This window comes from Vipera ursinii (assembly GCF_947247035.1).
Source record: "Vipera ursinii genome assembly, chromosome: 15".
Lineage (NCBI taxonomy): Eukaryota > Metazoa > Chordata > Lepidosauria > Squamata > Viperidae > Vipera > Vipera ursinii.
Genome location: NC_139528.1, coordinates 4,320,641 through 4,339,983, shown reverse-complemented (window position 1 = coordinate 4,339,983; position 19,343 = coordinate 4,320,641). Strand labels below are relative to the sequence as shown.

Here is a 19,343-nt window from a genome sequence, read left to right as displayed (position 1 = left end):
TGCCAGCCGATCTCTTGTGAAACCCTTGTACTAGAAGGGACAGATTTAACCTAGATGTCAGTTCAATCCGTGGCTCCGGTTACGGGTTGTTCGCAACCTTTTAAAACGATTGAAAAGAGGGGTAATTAAGAAAGAACGAAAAAAGGAGGAAACAGCAGGCAAGGGAATGGAGTTAAGACGGAACAAACGTTAGGATCGAGAGGTTGGCGATGCCTCAGGGTAAAAGGAAGCAAGACCAAGATCTAACTGAAGATGGAACACCAGATGCCTGCCATTAGTGCAGGTTCGAGTCCCACCAGGCTCAAGGTTGACTCAGCCTTCCATCCTTCCCAGGTAGGTAAAATGAGGACCCAGATTGTTGGGGGCAATTAGGCTGACTTTGTAATAATGCCGCTTGGGGGTTGTGTGAAAGCCCTAATAAGCAGGCATATACATAGAATGAAGGCTACTGCTAAGCTTGTGAGCCGCCCTGAGTCTTCGGAGAAGGGCGGGATATAAATGGGATTAAAAAAAATAAATAAACAAGGCAGTTTGATTGTTGGGTATCTGATTCCTTTATCACTTTTGTTTTCTTTCTTCTTCTCCGTCATCACCATCACCATCACGTCCTCCTCCCTCGGCTTCACCTCCTCCTAATCCTCCTCCATCATCAACTTCTCATCGTCTCCTCCTCCATCATTATCGTCATCATCTCCTCCACCATCGTCTCCTTTTCTTTCTCCTCCTCCATCAGCTTCATCGCCTTCTCCTCCTCCACCACTTCATCTCTTCCTCTTCCTCCTCCCCCTCCATCTTCTCTTCCTCCAACCTCATCCTCATCTCATTCTCCTCCTTCTCCAACCTTTTCTTCTCCATCATCTATTCTTCTTCTTCATCATCTCCTCCTCCATCACCTCCACCAGCTTCATCTTATTCTCCTCCTCCTCCACTTCATCTCTTCTTCCTCCTCCTCCATCTTCTGATCTCCATCATTATCATCATCTCCTCCACCTTCTCCACCATCTCCTCCTCCTCCTCCATCAGCTTCACCTCCTTCTCCTTCTCCTCCTCCTCCTCCTCATCCCCATGCTCTCCTCCTCCTCCATTCATCTTCTCTTCCTCCAACATCATCTCCATCATCTCATCCTCCTTCTCCATCATCTTTTTCTTCTCCTCCATCATCATCTCATTCTCCTCCTCCCCCTCATTCTTTTTCTTCATCATCAACATCCCCACCATCCATTGTTATTTAAAAGTTGCCTCTCTTTTAGAACGACGACACTGGGTGTAGACTTAAAAAATAGGAAACAACATGAAGAAATGCGCAAGCATCTGGACAACGCATGCTTCACCAACCATAAAACACAACTGACAGGGCTCTACAAACACCTTACTCCAAGGTCTGGGAGAACAGCCAAGTTTTTAAAGACTTCCAGAGCATCCTCATCAGGACAGGAGCCAAACAGATCTCTGGGGAATGTTGTGCCACTGGGCAGGTGCCACGACGGAGGAGGCACAATACTTGGGTCCTTAGAGATGGCATAGTTTGGTCAAGGAGACCCAGAGAGTTCATGATCAACTCTGCCCAATCCTACCAGATGGGCAGAAAGCCTAGGACAAGGCATCTATCGTCCTAGAGGATGCAATCCATAATGCCATCGCCTCGGCCAGCCCCATATGGGCAATGGCGCTCTGCCAAATGGGTGTTTACAAAGTCTTCCTTCAAGGTAGGCCAAAGGTCCATAGATGGAGATTTTTAAGAGCCTCCTTCAATGAAGCATGGCTGATGCTAACCAGATTCTGAAAGGGGGTCTGATGTTTCTTATAATGGGGATGCCAAAATGGAGAGACTAAAGTTGGTATAGTAGAGAGATATAAGGTAAAGGTAAAGGTTCCCCCGCACATGCGTGCTAGTCGTTTCTGACTCTAGGGGCCGGTGCTCATCTCCGTTTCAAAGCCGAAGAGCCAGCGCTTGTCCGAGGACGTCTCCGTGGTCATGTGGCCGGCATGACTGGACGCCAAAGATGCACGGAACGCTGTTACCTTCCCACCGTAGTGATCCCTATTTTTGTACTTGCATTTTTATGTGCTTTCAAACTGCTAGGTTGGCAGAAGCTGGGACGAGTAACAGGCGCAGGATTCAACCCGCCAAACTGCCAACCTTCTGATTGACAAGCTCAGCGTCCTAGCCCACTGAGCCACCGCATCCGAGAGATATAGAGATGTATATATAGAGACAGAGTTGCTAGAGATATAGAGAGATAGGGAGAGACAGACAGACAGACAGACAGACAGACAGATAGATAGATTAGATAGATAAATTAGATAGATGATATAATTAGATAGAAATTAGATATAGATGATGATAGATAGATAGATAGATAGATAGATAGATAGATAGATAGATAGATAGATAGATAGATAGATAGATCAGGGGTGTCAAACTGCCAACCCGGAAGCCACGCCCACCCCATTGCTGGCAATGGCAAAACCATCCCGATACGTTGCGCGACATCACGTGACGTTGCGAGTTTGACATCTCTGACATATATCGATATATAAATATAGAGATGATAGACGGCAGAGATATATAGATATAGATGATATGTTTGATACATGGGTGAAGAGGCAACAAAGCAGTCATTTCAGTTACTATGTGTGTCCACTTGCAGAACGCACACCTAGACGTGAGGGAGAGTCCTGTATTGGACCCATTTCTCTATGTCATTTTCCACTTCTTTTAAACCTGTGGGAAATTATTCTAAAAACGGATCTCCCTCCGACTAGGCTAAAATGGTTCAATCCACTGCTGAGGATTTGGGGGGCTTTTCTTTTAAAAAAACTGTATGCCTCTAAAATTGGGGTCTGGGCTGTGCGCGGAGAGGGAGGGGAAGAAGCCTTTGGACCGGGGAGCCTTGAACACAATTAACAAAACAGCCACAAGCTTTAGCTGGTGCAAAATGAGGAGGGAAGAGAAACAGTTCCCCTTTCTTTTCATGCATCATCTTAATCTCATTGCCTTGACACTGCTCCAGATAAGTGGTGGAGGGTGACTCTCATTATTGCAAACCAGACGTAGCATCATCATCCATCTCGGGCAGCTGAAATTGACTAGGGATCAGAAAACCCTGTTTGGGTCCTGGAGTTGTTTAGATGCCAAGTGGAAAGAGGAGGCTTGCCTAGCTGCTGAGGTGTGTGTGTGTGTGTGTGTGTATCAGTGTTCCAGTATCTCAGGGGCTGCCCCAAAGAAGAGGGAGTCAAGCAATTCTCCAAAGCGCCTGAAAGCAGGACGAGAAGCAACGGATGGAAACTCATCAAGAAGCAACTTAGAACTAAGGAGAAATTTCCTGACAGCGAGAACAATTCACCAGTGGAACAGCTTGCCACCAGAAGTTGTGGGTGCTCCATCACTGGAGGTTTTTAAAGAAGAGACTGGACAGCCACTTGTCTGAAATGGGCTTGAGCAGGGGGTTGGGTCACGTGATCGCCCTCTGCAACTTTCCCAGACAGCTTCCAACAAGCAAAGTCAATGGGGAGGTCACAGTGTGATTCATTTGACATCCGTGGCAACGTCAACAACAACAACAAAAGCTCGTTAAGATTGGGCACGACTCGTTGAACAACTGCCTTGCACATCGGTGAAAATTCTCACCCCGATTATGGTCATAAGCCGAGGACTACCTGTATGTTTTCATAAATGGTCCGTTTTTCACGGGACGTCAGCCACTACAGTGCCAGCTGCCATTTTGTGCAGCCTCCAGCAAACACCGTCCAAAGCTATACTGCTTTTGAACAAGGACCCAGATTGTTGGGGGCAATTAAGCTGACTTTGTAATAATGCCGCTTAGGGGGTGTGTGAAAGCCCTAACAAGCAGGCATATACATAGAATGAAGGCTACTGCTAAGCTTGTAAGCCGCCCTGAGTCTTCGGAGAAGGGCGGGATATAAATGGAATTAAAATTAAAAAAAATTAAACAAAGGCTACCGAGTCTTTTTTCGATTTTTGTCTCCCGTCTTGAGGCAAGCCATTTTCTTGGTTTTTCTGCCTCGCCCTCACGAGATTTGATGTGAACGTTATATCAAGTTTGCAACCTCAAAGTCACTAGTTGTTCTCCGATTGGCTAGAACGTATCACCAACCGACACAGAATGCTCTTTTTTTTTCCACCTGCCAAGAAAGGTGTGAATTTCAGTCAGAGATGGAGATAAAAGCACGTAACAGCTGAACTTAATTTTCTCCAATCCTGGGCAGGATCCAAGTTTCCAAGTTTCTTTACCCTCAGCAACCATTTGCACCGTTAAGCAACGGAAAAACAGCACCAGATTAAAGCCTGCATTTAATCATAAGTCAGTTACATTTTCCTCCCTCTCTTTTATTTTCTGCAAAACAATAAAAAAGCCCCGACATTTGCATTTAAATTGTATGCAAAACGACCCTCTAAAATACAAAAATTGTGTGCGCCTTTCCCCAAGCCAAGAACTGTATGGCAACATTTTTTTGGGGGGGGGGAAAAAGGATGTGATTTGGAGAATAAATGTTCCCATCCACATATTAGTGCAAATGAGGTTGTTTGGATGTAAAAAAATATATATAACCCAACTAACAATCCGCCCCGTCTATAATCGTGAGCCAAAACTGTGCACTTTGCTTGGATTCTGCTGTTTTCTCTGGACCGAGGCGGGTTTTCGAAAGGTTTTTTGAAAACACAACAAAAACAAAAGCTTTCCATTTTGACCAGGGGTGATAGAAAATGCGTGTGCTCCATTGTCATGCCTCCGGGGGGGAATGGAGCCATCTGTCTCTGTCTGGGTGGCTGCCTGATTTTATATTTTTTTAATTTTTTTTTAAAGGCTTCCTTTGCACATATCGTTTGCTACTGGATCTGAGGGCTATGAATGTGTGTGAACGAGGACCCGGTTCAGTTACCATAGCTGCATAACTCTGCTCTGTCAAAGCAAACAAGAGAGAGGGATCTGGGAAATCTGGATTTATTTATTTATTTTAAAAAAAAGATGCTCTCCCTGGCTTGTTCATCCGTTACCTGAATTTCGGCATCAGCAGACACCGAACGGCAGACCATGGAGGCCTGCTGTTAGCAAGCTCAATCTCTTTAGCAAACAAGTTGAGAAAGTGATGACTTGAGTGAAACGGCGAGGAAGTGATCACAATGGACTGTCACAATGCCAAGAAGGGTGGTGGTGGTGGGGGGGAGAGAACCAGGACATACTGCTGACATAGCCGGTGGAACAGCTTGCCTTTGGAGCGATGAGAGGGTTTGCAAATTTCAGAAGACGGCTGAATTTTTTAAAAATATAACGGAACTTTGCCAGTTGGGTTTGAAACAATTCGGATCCATCTTCTTACTTCACCCGAATGGGTGCTTTGGGCTGGTTTTATCTCATTTGGATGGGAAGAGAGATTGGGGTTTTGTTTGGAGGGAGTCAAGCTCTTCTCCAAAGCACCAGAGGGAAGGACGAGAAGAAACAGATGGAAACTAATCAAGGAGAGAAGCAACGTGGAACTAAGGAGAAACCTCCTGCCAGTGAGGACAATCAATCAATGGAAATGAGTTGTCTTCAGAAGTTGTGGGAATCCTTTTTCAAGAAAGGATTGGACAACTATTTGACTGCAGGTAGTCCTTGACTTACAACAATTCATTTAGTGACCAAAGTTACAACAGCCCTGGAAAAAATGACTGATGACCATCCTTCACACTTATGACCACGGCAGCCTCCCCATGGTCAAGTGATCCAAATTCAGATGCTTGGCAATTGGCTTAGTTGCAATGTCCCGGGGTCACGTGATTGCCTTCTGACAAGCCAAGTCCACGGAGATCCACTGAACAACCAACCATCTTAACTCGCTTAACGACTGCAGGGATTCACTTTATAGCAACTCTGGCCAGAAAGATCCCTTCACAAATGTCTCGCTTAGCAACATAAATTTGGGGCTCAATTGTGGCCAAACATTGAGGACTACCTGCGTTAGGGTCTCCTGTTTCAGCAGGGGGTTGGACCAGAAGGCCTCCAAAGTCCCTGCCGACTCTGTTCTTCTGGCTGATGACATGGTCCAGCCAATCGGAGAGCCGAGAGCCATCGGACGATGCTCCATTCGGGAATAACGAGACTGATTGATTTCCTCCAATGATGTCATAGAGCCAACCGGGGTGAATGCTTTTTCGGAGCCAAGGCATCCGTTTCTGTTTGTCATGCTGTGTTTCCCTTTCATGCAAGGGGGCCTACAAGCCCACCAACCCAAAGCCTGGGTCAATTTTTCAGACAGTCTCAGCCAACCTGGCGAAGGGAGCCGCACGAGGAAGCCTACAGCAAAAGCTCAGATACGACATATCCCTGCTGCCGCCGCTGCCGCCACCACCACCTCTGCCCCAATCGCATCAGCTCGCTCTCCGGGGTGCAATAAATCCAACGGGTGTGCTTGCAAGCTTTTCTGGCCTTCCTGCACCCCCAAACTGCAGTCTTAGTCTTTCTCCCCGCCCCACACACAGACACACACACACACACACACACACACCGCTAAGCTCTAACCCTGCTCCCACTCAGCCCTTCTGTAGCTCCACGTGGTGTGCAATTGCTGGCGGGCAAAATATACCCTATTCTACAAATGCCAATGGGGTGGATTATTTGCTTTTCTGAAAGAGGCCTAACCTGCTGATGCTAATGAGATTTGCCAGATAGCTGAGTGGCTGCTTTTGAAGCCGGCTATTTAGCAAAGAGGCTTTCTCCACCTTTTTGTCCGATATCCTTGAACGCTGCAGGCAAAAATGCCGTGTCAGGGAACACTGCAGTGCCCAGGCAGGCTGGTGAATGGCCTTGGAGGGAGGGGCCTGTCTCTTTTTGCTCTGTTTCTGCGGGAGGACCCATGCTTCCTCTTCCCCCCCCCAATGTATGGGGGAGATGTGTAAAACCACCTACACAAGTGGCAGGAGATAACAGCTGCGTTACTTCTCTTTCCCCCAGAGACGAAGGACAACAGGCAGCAAAGAACACAGTCATAGATTCTAAATGCGACACCCCCTGAGCATCAGAATCTGGATAGTCCCTACAACTATTGTGCAGGTAGCAAGAGCACTTAGACTTATATGCTGCTTCACACCGCTCGACAGCCGCCTTTAAGCAGGTTACAGAGTCAGCATCTTGCCCCCCCCCAACAACAACAACAACAACAATCTGGGTCCTCATTTTACCAACATCGGAAGGATGGAAGGCTGAGTCGACTTTGAGCCGGCCAGGATTGAACTCCTGGCTGTGGGCAGAGTTAGCCTGCAATATTGCATTCTAATCACTGGGAAGGAAGGAAGGAAGGAAAGAAGGAAGGAAGGAAGGAAGGAAGGAAGGAAGGAAGGAAGGAAGGAAGGAAGGAAGGAAGGAAGGAAGGCCAATAGCAATATCACTTAGATTTATATACCGCTTCACAGTACGTTATAACCCCTCTATAAGAGTCAGCCTCTTCCCCCCAACGAACTCATAAAGATGGAAGGCTGAGTCAACCTTGAGCCAGTAAGTCTTGAATTGTCTTGAATAGTCCTGGACTTGTTACCTCTCTTTTAGTGACCATTTCGAAGTTACAACAGCATCGGGAAAAAAGTGGGAACTATGACCATTTTTCACACTGATCGTTGCAGCCTTTTATTTTATTTTTTGGTAGCTGGATTTCCACCTAATCCGCCTCGCAGGGTTGATGTGATATTTTTTACTGACCTTTTGTTCTCCTCGGAGGGAAAAGGCAAACCGAATAAATGTAACTGCGAACAAGCAAAATTCAGCAAGGGATCGATATTTAGAGCCTAAATGCTTTTTAATGCAAAGCTCTACCATTCCAATTACTCAGTAGAGTATGGGTGACTCACTGCCACTTTCTGCACGCTCGCCAGATTGGGGGCTCATTGCTAAAAGCAGGATGGGGTGCTGCGGCCTTGTCTTCACATCTCCTTTATTTGTTCCCGTGTGCAAAAGGGACTGCTCAAATCTTGCCAGGACCGGAATTTGGCTTAGTTACCTGCCCTTTACCAGCACGGCAGCCATGGATTCAAACTGTGGGTCTGCTTTGTTTTGCAGGGTTTCCCTCAAGGAAAAGAGCCAAAGGGATGCTTCATAGTTTGGAACAGATATCAGGACTGCATTTCAGACCGGCTCAGCGGCAGCACCTGGCAACCTTGGGCAAGTGCCAGGCCTGGGCAATTTGCAAAAGTAAGCAGATTATATCTGGGTTGTAATCCTCCAGAAAACCAAAAGAGGGCAGCAGCAGGTAGAGAATTGTGATGCTTTGCCGCCACCTAGTGGCTGTCTGGGTGTTTGCAGCTCAGATATATGTCACTCCTAGACTAAATATTCCTTGTTTTATCCCTTATACATCATTACTATTCTCTAGATCCAAGCTTGGATTCAACCTGAGTTGGTGGGTTGTTGTAGTTTTTTAGTTCCCCAATAACTCTTCAATCTGATAGCACTGCAGGAAAAATTCAGGACTCGCACGTTCTAAAGACAGATGAATTTTTGTTCAGCTTTAGGCTAAATTCGGAAAAAGCCAGCTTGCTCTAAACCTTGCTTCCTGAGATAAGTTTGTCTGCTTGTGGTTTATACAATACAGTTTGATGACCTGTACGAAAGACTACTAGCTGACAGCTGCTGGCTGTGTGTGTTTTCTGAAAGGTTACAGATACGAAACAGCATTCCCACAACCTGCATTTTCATGGGTATAAATGTTCCCTCTGTTCCTTAGTTGCAAACAGATATTATTTGAAACCAAGATGCTCAACTGTTTTGCACACACATGGGCCGTGTGCACAAAGCAGGTAAGGCCAAGTGATAAAATCCATTGCCGTCAATTAAAATACGATTTTTCACCCAACCTGCTAAGAATATGCCTCTTCCTTCGCATGAAAGATTACGATTCTGTCCCAACTTCCAGAGAGGCCCCGGGGGATCACACACCGAGGTTTTCAAAAGGTCTCCAGCTGTGTATTTCTGTCTGAATCAGGAGTGAAGAAAACTTGTCTATCATCTTTAACAAGGCTGTCCGAATCAGGCAAAATTCTGATCTCAACGGTCCGTACAGTTCAGATCCGCCATCCCAATTTAACCCAGACTTCTGAGAGAGAGAAAAATCAGCCGAATTCAAATGAATAGATTTGGGGAGGGAGGTTTATTCAACTTACAAAGAGCCCCTAAGTTGCTCCTATCAATCTGGAGAAATCCAGTGTTGACGTTTTAAATCCAGCCGGCAAATCAGATTGGACTCCAACGTCCAACGGTAGCTTCCTTGAACCAAGTCTCAGCACTGAGTCTTTAAAGCACTATTTAATATATGAAAGCAGGGACTTGGTATAAAAGCAAGGCTGGCTGGGGAATCCTGGGAATTGAAGTCCAACCATCTTAAGGTTGCCAAGGTTGGGAAAGGCTACTCTTCAGGGGAGAGAAATCATTTGCAATGGGCCAAATCACCATCTGGTACTGATGTTACCTAGTTTGGGTCATGAAATGTCTGCAAGAAAACAACCAAACTCAGAAAGCATCAAGGACCCCACAGTCCTCCTCCTCCTCCTCCTCCTCCTCCTCCCCCTCCTCCTCCCCTTCCTTCCTTCCTTCCTTCCTTCCTTCCTTCCTTCCTTCCTTCCTTCCTTCCTTCCTTCCTTCCTTCCTTCCTTCCTTCTAGCACTGAAGATGTTACCTAGTTTGGGTCATGAAACATCTGCAAGAAAACAACCAAACTCTCAGAGAGCATCAAGGACCCCACAGTCCTCCTCCTCCTCCTCCTCCTCCTCCTCCTCCCCCCTCCTCCTCCCCTTCCTTCCTTCCTTCCTTCCTTCCTTCCTTCCTTCCTTCCTTCCTTCCTTCCTTCCTTCCTTCCTTCCTTCCTTCTAGCACTGAAGATGTTACCTAGTTTGGGTCATGAAACATCTGCAAGAAAACAACCAAACTCTCAGAGAGCATCAAGGACCCCACAGTCGTCCTCCTCCTCCTCCTCCTCCTCCTCCTCCTCCTCCTCCTCCTCCTCCCTCCCTCCCTCCCTCCCTCCTTCCTTCCTTCCTTCCTTCCTTCCTTCCTTCTAGCACTGATGATGTTACCTAGTTTGGGTCATGAAACATCTGCAAGAAAACAACCAAACTCAGAGAGCACCAAGGACCCCTCACATGACATCTGAAGCCCTTCCTGGCTCCATCACCCTAACCCACATTACGGCGTTTAACTTCAGACACACTTCACGGAGGTGGGTGGTGGGTTGCGTTTTAGGAACTCTGCATCGACTCAAGGGCTTCTGGCGAAAGGCAGGAGGAGAGTCAAGATGGTACCTCGGTGAAGGCTTAGGAATGGAAAGACCCAGGTCAGACCTTTCTTCTCAGTCCAGCCTACTCCCACGGGGCTTCTATTTTTTTGGGGGGGGGAAATAGGAGGAGGGACCCTATGTCTTGAACCCCTAAATGAAAGGCGGGTTAGAAATCTGGTAAATTGGGAAGTAAACCACAAAACTGCCTCTCTCGCTCACTTCGGCCACGTCATGTGGGGGGAATTCGCGGGAGGAAGCCCTTATGTTGGGAAGAGTTTGCGGTAAAAAGGAAAATTGAGCTGGCAAAGAGCACGGTGGTTGGACACGCCATCGAAGCCGACGCCGGCCAGAGCAGAGAACGACTCGAAGCAGCAGCGCAAGATCAGAAGATGTGGAGAGAGCCGGCTCAGAGAACTGCCCGAGTGTGGGACACGGCTGAATGGACAGCATCAACACCATCCCATTTTGAAGTACAACAAATGTGAAAACCTAGCAAAGGACTCATCAGCTGACAACGAAGGGGGAGAAGCTAAATTCCAACATGCACAGATTCCGCTTCAGGTTTAATTCCCTGCTCACGGCTGGGAATAATTCTAAGTTGCCTTGTTGGGTTGAACTCTTAGATGGGTTGAATTCCAATCCAATGCTCAGTCAACAAAACCCTACGTAGATGGAGGTCTCCAGGGGAATAGGCATGGGTCGGGGAATGAAGGCGGGGGGTGGGGGGAAGATCAATAAAGCCAAGTGATATTTCAAATCTCTTCCTCTCTCTTTGGAAAGTCCACCAATCAATCTTAACAGCAGCTCCCTTCCTTATTATTGATCCTCCAGCATTTGATACGATTCGCAGATACACTGTTTCTAGAGCCCAAAATCAATGTTAGCCCTGTGGTCCATTTTGAGCAAGGAATGGAGAACATTGAACAAAGGAAAGTCAAGGGTACTGTGTAACTTCAGTAATTGTGCGGCACCAACGGAAAGCCAGGTCAGGGACAGATTATCACGTGGAAAATCTGCAGTACTCTGTGGTTGCTAGAGGTTTGATCCAACTTGATGGCACCACCATCCATTTTTAAAGAATCGATCAGGTAGAAGCCAAAACTGGGTGACCACTTGTCAGGGGGGTACCATAGTTGCACTGTGGATCTTGACCAGAGCATGCATGGAATGACACAGATGGACTTGTTGTTGTGAGTTGCAAAGTCATGTCCGACCCATCGCTACCCCATGGACAACGTTCCTCCAGGCCTTCCTGTCCTCTACCATCTTCTGGAGTCCATTTAAGCTCACACCTACTGCTTCAGTGACTCCATTCAGCCACCTTATTCTCTTCTTCTATTGCCCTCAATCTTTCACAGATGTACTAGATACCATCAAAGATCTCAACTCTACAGTCTCAGGATTTCGTTGGGCCCAGCTCCGTATTCCCATCATAGCTTCCACAACAAGTGTTTCTCAGCCTTGGGCAACTTGAAGAGGGATGGACTTCAACTCTCAGAAGCTGGCCGAGGAATACTAGGAGTCGAGGTCCACCCATCTTCAAGGCTGAGAAACACTGTCCACCCATCTTCAAGCTGAGAAACACTGTCCACCCATCCTTAAGGTTGAGAGACATGCAATATTCAAGGATAGAACACAGGATCACCGAGAATCTCTCTCTAGTAGGTCTAGAAACTAGAAGAAGTGAGACACCAGAATAGAATCGAGATGTCTCAGGAAGGTGACCCTGTTGGTCCCAGCTCAGAAGAAGGAACAATTTGACTCTTCCGTGTTCTGTGACCTCATCACAGCCTTCTGCTGCAACTTTGGAAACCTGACTTAATTGAGGCACTTGCTGTACTGGCTTAATGGATAAGACAGATGGATCCAGAGAGGGAGAGAGAGGGAGAACGAACACGAGGCAACTGGAGCGAGAGGGGTTGGGAGGCAAATAAGCAAAGATCGGAAGGCCAATAATACGCCGGCCAGCATTAAATGGATCTTCTAAAGCACCACCTGCCTACTTAATCCAAGCACATCCATCTAACTGTTGCCAGGGATGACTCAAGCGAATGTAAGGGGGAGCATTATATCGTAAGTATAGTTCCTTAAGCACGAAACCAGTGTAGCGTCGTGTCAGTTATTTTTCGAGAGAACCATCCAAACTCCGTGCCTAGGTGGTCAGGTCTAAGCCCAAAGATGACACAGTGAGATCCACTCGTGTCCAGTTCTTTATTCGCTTATAGACAATAGACTGAATCTTGCCAGGCTAAAGCTATAAGCTTGTAACACAGTGTTTTTGAACCTTGGCAGCTTGAAGACGGGTGGACTTCAGCTCCCAGAATTCCCTAGCCAGCACGGGTGACTTTAGGCCAATCACCAGGAGACGTTGAGTTCTAGACCCGCCTCAGGCATGAAAGTCAGATGGGTGACTTTGGGCTGATCACCAGGGGATCCTGAGTTCCAGTCCTGCCTTAAGGCCGGAAAGCCAGATGGCTGACTTTGGGTATGGTTGGCTGGGGAATTCTGGGAGCTGAAGTCCACCCATGTTCTAGCTGCCAACGTTGAGAAAGGCTGTTCTAAGATAATAAATATATCTTTAGGAGATTCCAAGGGGAATCTCTTCCTACTCCCCCATCCAGTTTAGGATTGATTGTGCAGTCTCTTGCTATGGGCCCCACTCTGGAATCTGCTGCCCTCTTTTCCTAGGAAACAATGGTGCCACTGCTGGCATTCTTCTCTCCCCCCCACCTTCTCCAACTACACATTTCACCACAATGGCATGAAAGGGCAGTTTTGAACCCGAATGCGCTGCCCTTCTTCCTCACTGTCTTTCTGACATCACCCTGTCGGCCAAGCTATGGATCCAGTCTAGAACTTCTCACGTCCCCAGGTGGCCTCTTGAAAACGAGACACTCGCCGCCATTCTTTGCCGAGCGGATTCTGCATCGAACGGAGAGAGGATTAGCAAAGGGACTTGGGGAATATTTCCCACCACCACCATCTCTTTTCTGTAATTCTGGTTCAGAGCAACCCAGCGCTCAAAAATTGACTGAAGCTGTGCGCTTAAAGATGCAAAATCCTCCCGCCTCGGTTCAGCTTCAGGAACTCATTGCATTTGCATGAGCCTGTATCGAAAGTAAGTATGTTGAAGGAATGCCTGGAACATTCTGCCATGTGCCAGAAGCAAGTGTGGGGTGACTTTGCCGGGTCAATGTCTGTCTGTCTGTCTGTCTAACATTGCTTGAAAAACAGGTTTAAGACCTTCATTGGAGCACCAGAAGGCAAGACAAGAAATAATGGGTGGAAACTCATCAAGGAGAGAAGCAACCTGGAACTAAGGAGGAATTTCCTAACGGTGAGAACAATTAATCAGCGGAACCACCTGCCTCCAGAAGTGGCAAATGCTCCATCACTGGAGGTTTTTAAGAAAAGACTGGATAACCATTTGCCTGAAATGGTATAGGGTTTCCTGCCTGAGCGTGGGGTTGGACTAGAAGACCTCAAAGGTCCCTTCCAACTCTATTCTGATTGGAGAGTCAGAGATTTTTCACCCCTCCTATTGGTTGTTGAAAGAAATTTGCTTTTCAAATGTGAAAAATCTCCATTCTTGCACTTATCAAGGAGGTGGTCCCAGGATACGTGTGAATGTCCTGATTTTCATCCCTCTGTCCTTTTTCTAGCAGCCTCTGTTCAACTCTGGTGGCCCCATGCCAGAGAACACTAAGTCTGTCCAATGTCTCCTCTTCCTGCAAGCCTAAGAGGCAGCTGTACAGAAGGAACAAGAAAGGGCACGGTGGGTGCCTAAATTATACATACGCACTCCCTTATTAATATTTAAATTAATGGCATTTCAAGCACAGGCAGGTAATTCAACCAAGCAATTTCTGTAGGACTCTCTCCAGACCTCTGGCCAATGAGAATGGTGATGCTGGAATAGCTGTCCAGGAGAAGCCAACCTATGAATTTCATTAACTTCAACCAGGATTCTCCAAACAAGCATCCGAGGCCTCAGAATATAGAATATAGAGTAAAATGAACAGAATAGAATAGAATAAGGAGAAACTTCCTGACAGTGAGAACAATTAACCAGTGGAACAACCTGCCTCCAGAAGTGGTGAATGCTCCAACACTGGAAGTTTTTAAGAAGAGACTGGACAGCCGTTTGTCTGAAATGGTATAGGGTTTCCTGCCTGAGCAGGGGGTTGGACTAGATGACCTCCGAGGTCCTTTCCAACTTTACTATTAATAGAATAGAATAGAATAGAATAGAATAGAATAGAATAGAATAGAATAGAATAGAATAGAATAGAATAGAAGGAATGGAATGGAATGGAATGGAATGGAATGGAATGGAATGGAATGGAATGGAATAGAATAGAATAGAATAGAATAGAATAGAATAGAATAGAATAGAATAGAATAGAATAGAATAGAATAGAATAGAATAGAATAGAATAAATAGAATAGGGAAGGGACCGTGGAGGTCTTCTAGTCCAGCCCCCTGCTCACGCAGGAAGAGAACATTCTGGAAAAATCCAGGTGGTTCTCAACCTCAGCAATCCATTCTCGGGAGGTCTGTTGGTACAGGCAGTCCTCAACTGTGCAACCGCCACAGAGCCCAAAATTTCCATTGCTAAGCAAGACAGTTCTTAAGTGGAGCCTTGCCCCATTTTTACGACCTTTCATGCCACAGTTGTTAAGTGAAACAGCACAGTTGATAAGTTAGTCACCTGGTTAAGGAATCCGGCTTCCCCCATTGACTTCGATGTTAGAAGGTCGCAAAAGGGGATCACATGACCCTGGGAGACACGGCAACCGTCATAAATATGAGTCAGTTGCCAAGCGTCACGTGACCCTGGGGATGCTGCAATGGTCGTATGAAAAACGGCCATAAGGTACTTTTTTCAATGCCGTTCTAACTTTGGTCGTTAAATGAATGAATCGAGGACTACCTGTATTGACTTCCAGTATGCAGGACAAACGTCTGAAAAACCCACCAGATCAGCCCCAGCATGCGTGGGCTGATGCGGTGCTAATGGAAGGTTCTAGATTCTTCTTGAATGTTCCATTTTCCAAATGGAAAAGTTTTACACAGCTTTGATTCAGAATATCATCAGATTCAAAGCCTCCCCAAATGTCAGGAGGCAACTGACGCTAATTCAGAAAATACACGCTAGCTAGCACATAAAACATGCACGTTTGAGATCAAAGTTTTTGCAAAATGCATGCCAGGTGATCAAACCGAAATAAAATTCCATGTGGGTGGGGAAAATTTGAAACTTTCCATTCCTTCAGCAAAAAGTTATTTTCATGAGAAAGACTGACTCACAAAAGAGTCCATGATTCACAAGATCTCCTGTGCTGGTTAAGTTCACTAGAAAATGAATCTTATCTTGTTCCAGACTGCAATACACTAGAAAGAAGCCCAGGTAGCAGCAAAGAGATACAAAAAAATAAATAATATCCTCTGCTGCCATCTAGTGGTCTATTAGGGGTTCGCAGGACAGTTCTAACCCCGATTCAAGTAGGTTCTTCATTTCTCCCTTAACCTTTCTTGAACCTTACAGAGCAATTAGAGTAATCCATTAGTTAGGACAGCATATCAAACTTGGTTCCTGAGTTAATCCATCTTTCACGGCCAGGCCATCTATCGAAGCATAAACTAATTGAAGAAGTTGAGCCTGCCCAACACACTAATTTCAAAACCAGGGTTAAAAGCTAACCACACGTTTGCACAAATGCATCCGCTAGCTTTTCCACTGACCTGGTTAAGTGTGTGGTGTGAACCAAGCCTCTCTCTGCCAAGTCCAAAGTCTGTCAATGCAAACATCTGACAAAGAGACGCAACAATGGTTGGGGAAGTCAACAAAGACTTGATAATCATCCAGCAGCATCAAACCAAGAGCGTCTAAAGCTGAGCCCAGAAAAATGCCCTTTCAGCCTTGTTCCTTGCGACGGAGATTTTTTTATGAGTACAGTAGTCCATTACTGAGAAGAAAACCCATTTTGTAAGGTTGGGGTGTGTGTGTGTGTGTGTGTGTGTTAGGATTAGAAGATCTGGTGAGAGTCCCAGTGTCTGGTGAGGATCCCAGGTGCTTCATCACTGGAGGTTTTTAAAGAAAAAAACCGGACAGCCACTTGTCTGAAATGGTATAGGGTCTCCTGCTTGAGCTAAGGGTTGGACTAGATGACCTCCAAGGTCCCTTCCAGCTTCTATTCTGATCGATCTCTTCCCCAGGTCTCCTGGGAAAAACAAAGGCCTCCTTTCTCTGCTTCCAGTTCCAAAGAAGTTCGTCACTCTTGCTCCTGTGAGTTCTCCAGAAGACAGGAAATGGCAAGACTGCACAGTCATGGTGTTATGTTCTGGGCGGCGGTGGCTTTGCCAGCTGGAGTACTCACACCTAGGAAGTAGGATGTCAAACTTTTTTGCTCTCAAGTAAAGCTGAGGACGGGGTCCAAGTTTCCAACCAGGGCACTTGGCCACGCCAAGGAAGCGGCTAGCATGTTACTGGAGAGAAGCCACCAATTTAGATGGCTTGAAAACAGAAGAGACCTACTGTGGCGCTTGGCTCAAGGACTTTGACCTAACCCAGTGGGGTTCTGATGCTCTTGGTTGCTAGACTCCAGGTTCAAAGGCAGCCCACCTCTGAAGCCGAAGATTAGGGAATAAGAGCGGGAAGCTTGAGCAAACATCTCCCAAGGCTTGGCAGAAGAACGTGAGATGAACTAGGGCAGGGGTAGTTGGCTCTTTTAGGACTGGTGGACTTCAACTCCCAGAATTCCTGAGCCAGCCACGCTGAGGGAAAAGGGAGAGGTTTCCAAGCTGAGCCGTGCCGGCTCAGGAATTCTGGGAGCTGAAGTCCACCAGTCATAAAAGAGCCAAGGCTGCCTACCCCTGAAACTAGGGCTCTGACACAGATCTAACAAGAGAAACCTTCTAAAGTTCTCCGCTGCTAAGAATTGTCCAGTAACTTCAGCTCGTGTTTGGTTAGTAATTCAACCCCGACAGGTTTTTATAAGGGGAAGGCCCAACCCAACTGGACCCCTGGCTTAGAGAACAGAGTTGCAGAAAGGATCCAGCCATGGCCACTTCAAAGGAAGCCAACTTTTGGACATCGCCCAGAGAGTTTCATCACGAGACTCTCAAAAGCCGTCTTCCCCACATCCCCCCCAGGAGAGAGGCCGTTCTGTAAAAGTCGGCCTTCACGACTGACAGTAGCTGCGTTTGTTTGGCTTTGAACGTTTGCAAATATATAAATTCTCTCCTTCCGGTTCTTACGCAACAAGGCGAGTCCACACAACAGCAAGCAGACCAGGCATTCCCCCGCTTCCAACAGGGCAAAGGAGAACGTTGCTTGAAAAGCAGTAAGCTAACTTCTCTCTACCTAGGATGAGAACGGCCAGGCTCAGGACCACTCGAGGGGCAGACAAGACTGCAAAAAGCATGTGTTTTTATTTATTCTTGCAAAAAAAAAAAACACCCCACAAACAACAAAGCAAAAAACCAACCACCACGCACGCACCTTTCTACCTCAACAGACCTTGAAGAACCCAACCGGTCACTGCACCCAGATTTATTATTTTTTAAATAGGGTTGGGCAGCAGCATTGCCCCAGCCTCCTTCTCGGGGAGGGAGGGACGGGGGGGGGGCACACGAAAGCATCCAACAACGCCTGCCACTTGTGCAAACAAAAGCCGTTTCAGAGAATTGCTGCTCTGGCATCCGCCAACCTCTCTCGCCTTGGCAAGAGAAGGGAATGGCAGTGCCCGCGCTCTGCTTGCCTTCTAGCCTTGCCAGGCGGATGGGGGGTGCCTTGCCGCAGCAGTTGCCCAGTTTCTCTCCGCCGCCCCCCCCCCTCCCAGCCAGACGGCCAGCCTGTTGTGTTCCTTGCAAAGGATAGCAGCAGCCTCCAGCTCCTCCCTCAGCCCCCCCCCCACTTAAGGGCTGCTCCCTCCCAAGGTGGCTCTGTTTGCATACATTAGAGCTGGCAAAGATTCCTGCAGTCGCCTCCTCTTCCTCCTCCTCCTCCTCCTCCTCCTCCTCCCCCAGTCAGACACATCAACACCAACCAGCCGAGTTGCTATCCTGGGGGCTTTCTTCTCCCCACCCCCCCCAGTCTTCCTTCCATCGCAAGCAAGCAGCAGCGAATCCCCCCCCCTCTCTCCTCCCTTCTTCGCCAGCCGTTTCCTTTCCAAGGGCTGCTCCCTAATTTCAAATGCAGGACGCCCCTTTGGGAAGACCCCCCCTTTTTTTTGCGCTGCCGCTCTTCTTAAAGCGACCCCTCCCCCGGATCGATCTTTTAGAGATTGGGGAGGGGGCGGCTTGGTGGGGAGGGGTCCTCCCCCTGCCCGAGAGAGCAGAGAGAGAGAAAGAGGTGGTGTGTGTGTGGGGGGGGGGGGAAAGGAGACTTGGGTGCCTTGCAAGGAAGTCTTTCGCTTGGCTTGGCTTTCCCGGCTGGCTTTGGACTCCGGTGGGATACCCGCCGCTCGCCCCTTCCCCTCCCGTGCAAAACATCCCACCTCGGAGCGCCTGGAAACCCACCCACCCCTCCGCCGCCCCCCCCCCAGGCTTCCTTGCAACGACGGATAAATAAAATAGCAGCCAGCCAGCCAGGCTCAGCTCGCTCCCTCCCTCCGGCGCCTTGCAGGGCACTTCGCCTCCGTCTCCCCTTCCCACCGCACTGACGACCCCCTCCCTCCTCCCTCCTTCCCCGCGACCCATCTCCCAGCCGAGGCGTGGACTCACGGTCGTGCGAGAGATTTCCACGGCTGGCGGCGATCAAGCCCGAGCTGACCAGGAGCCACAGAGGCAGCATGGTGGGCAGGTGGGGAGAAAAGAGGAAGGAAGGAAGGAAGGAAGGAAGGAAGGAAGGAAGGAAGGAAGGAAGGAAGGAAGGAAGGAAGGAAGGAAGGAAGGAAGGAAGGAAGGAAGGAAGGAAGGAAAGGAGGAAAGGAGGAAGGAAGGAAAGGAGGGCAGCGGGGAGGAGGAGGAGGAGGATGGAGGGTGGAGGAGGAGGAGGAGGAGAGGGGGAATCCGATGCCTCCCCCCTGGCGGGTGGCTGGCAAACTTCGTCCTTGCCCCCTCCCCGCCGTTGGGG

At 47.8% G+C, this 19,343-nt stretch overlaps 1 protein-coding gene across 1 annotated transcript in view; it reads right to left on the bottom strand.

Moving 5' to 3' along the window:
- The window catches only part of CADM3 (cell adhesion molecule 3), a 74,771-nt gene extending 55,688 nt beyond the window's left edge, over nucleotides 1–19,083 (bottom strand). The window contains exon 1 of the mRNA XM_083374019.1: nucleotides 18,992–19,083. Coding sequence (XP_083230145.1) covers nucleotides 18,992–19,061 — 70 coding nt within the window. The 5' untranslated portion in view covers nucleotides 19,062–19,083. The remainder of the gene's footprint in view (nucleotides 1–18,991) is intronic.
- Between the last annotated feature and the right edge of the window lie 260 nt (nucleotides 19,084–19,343).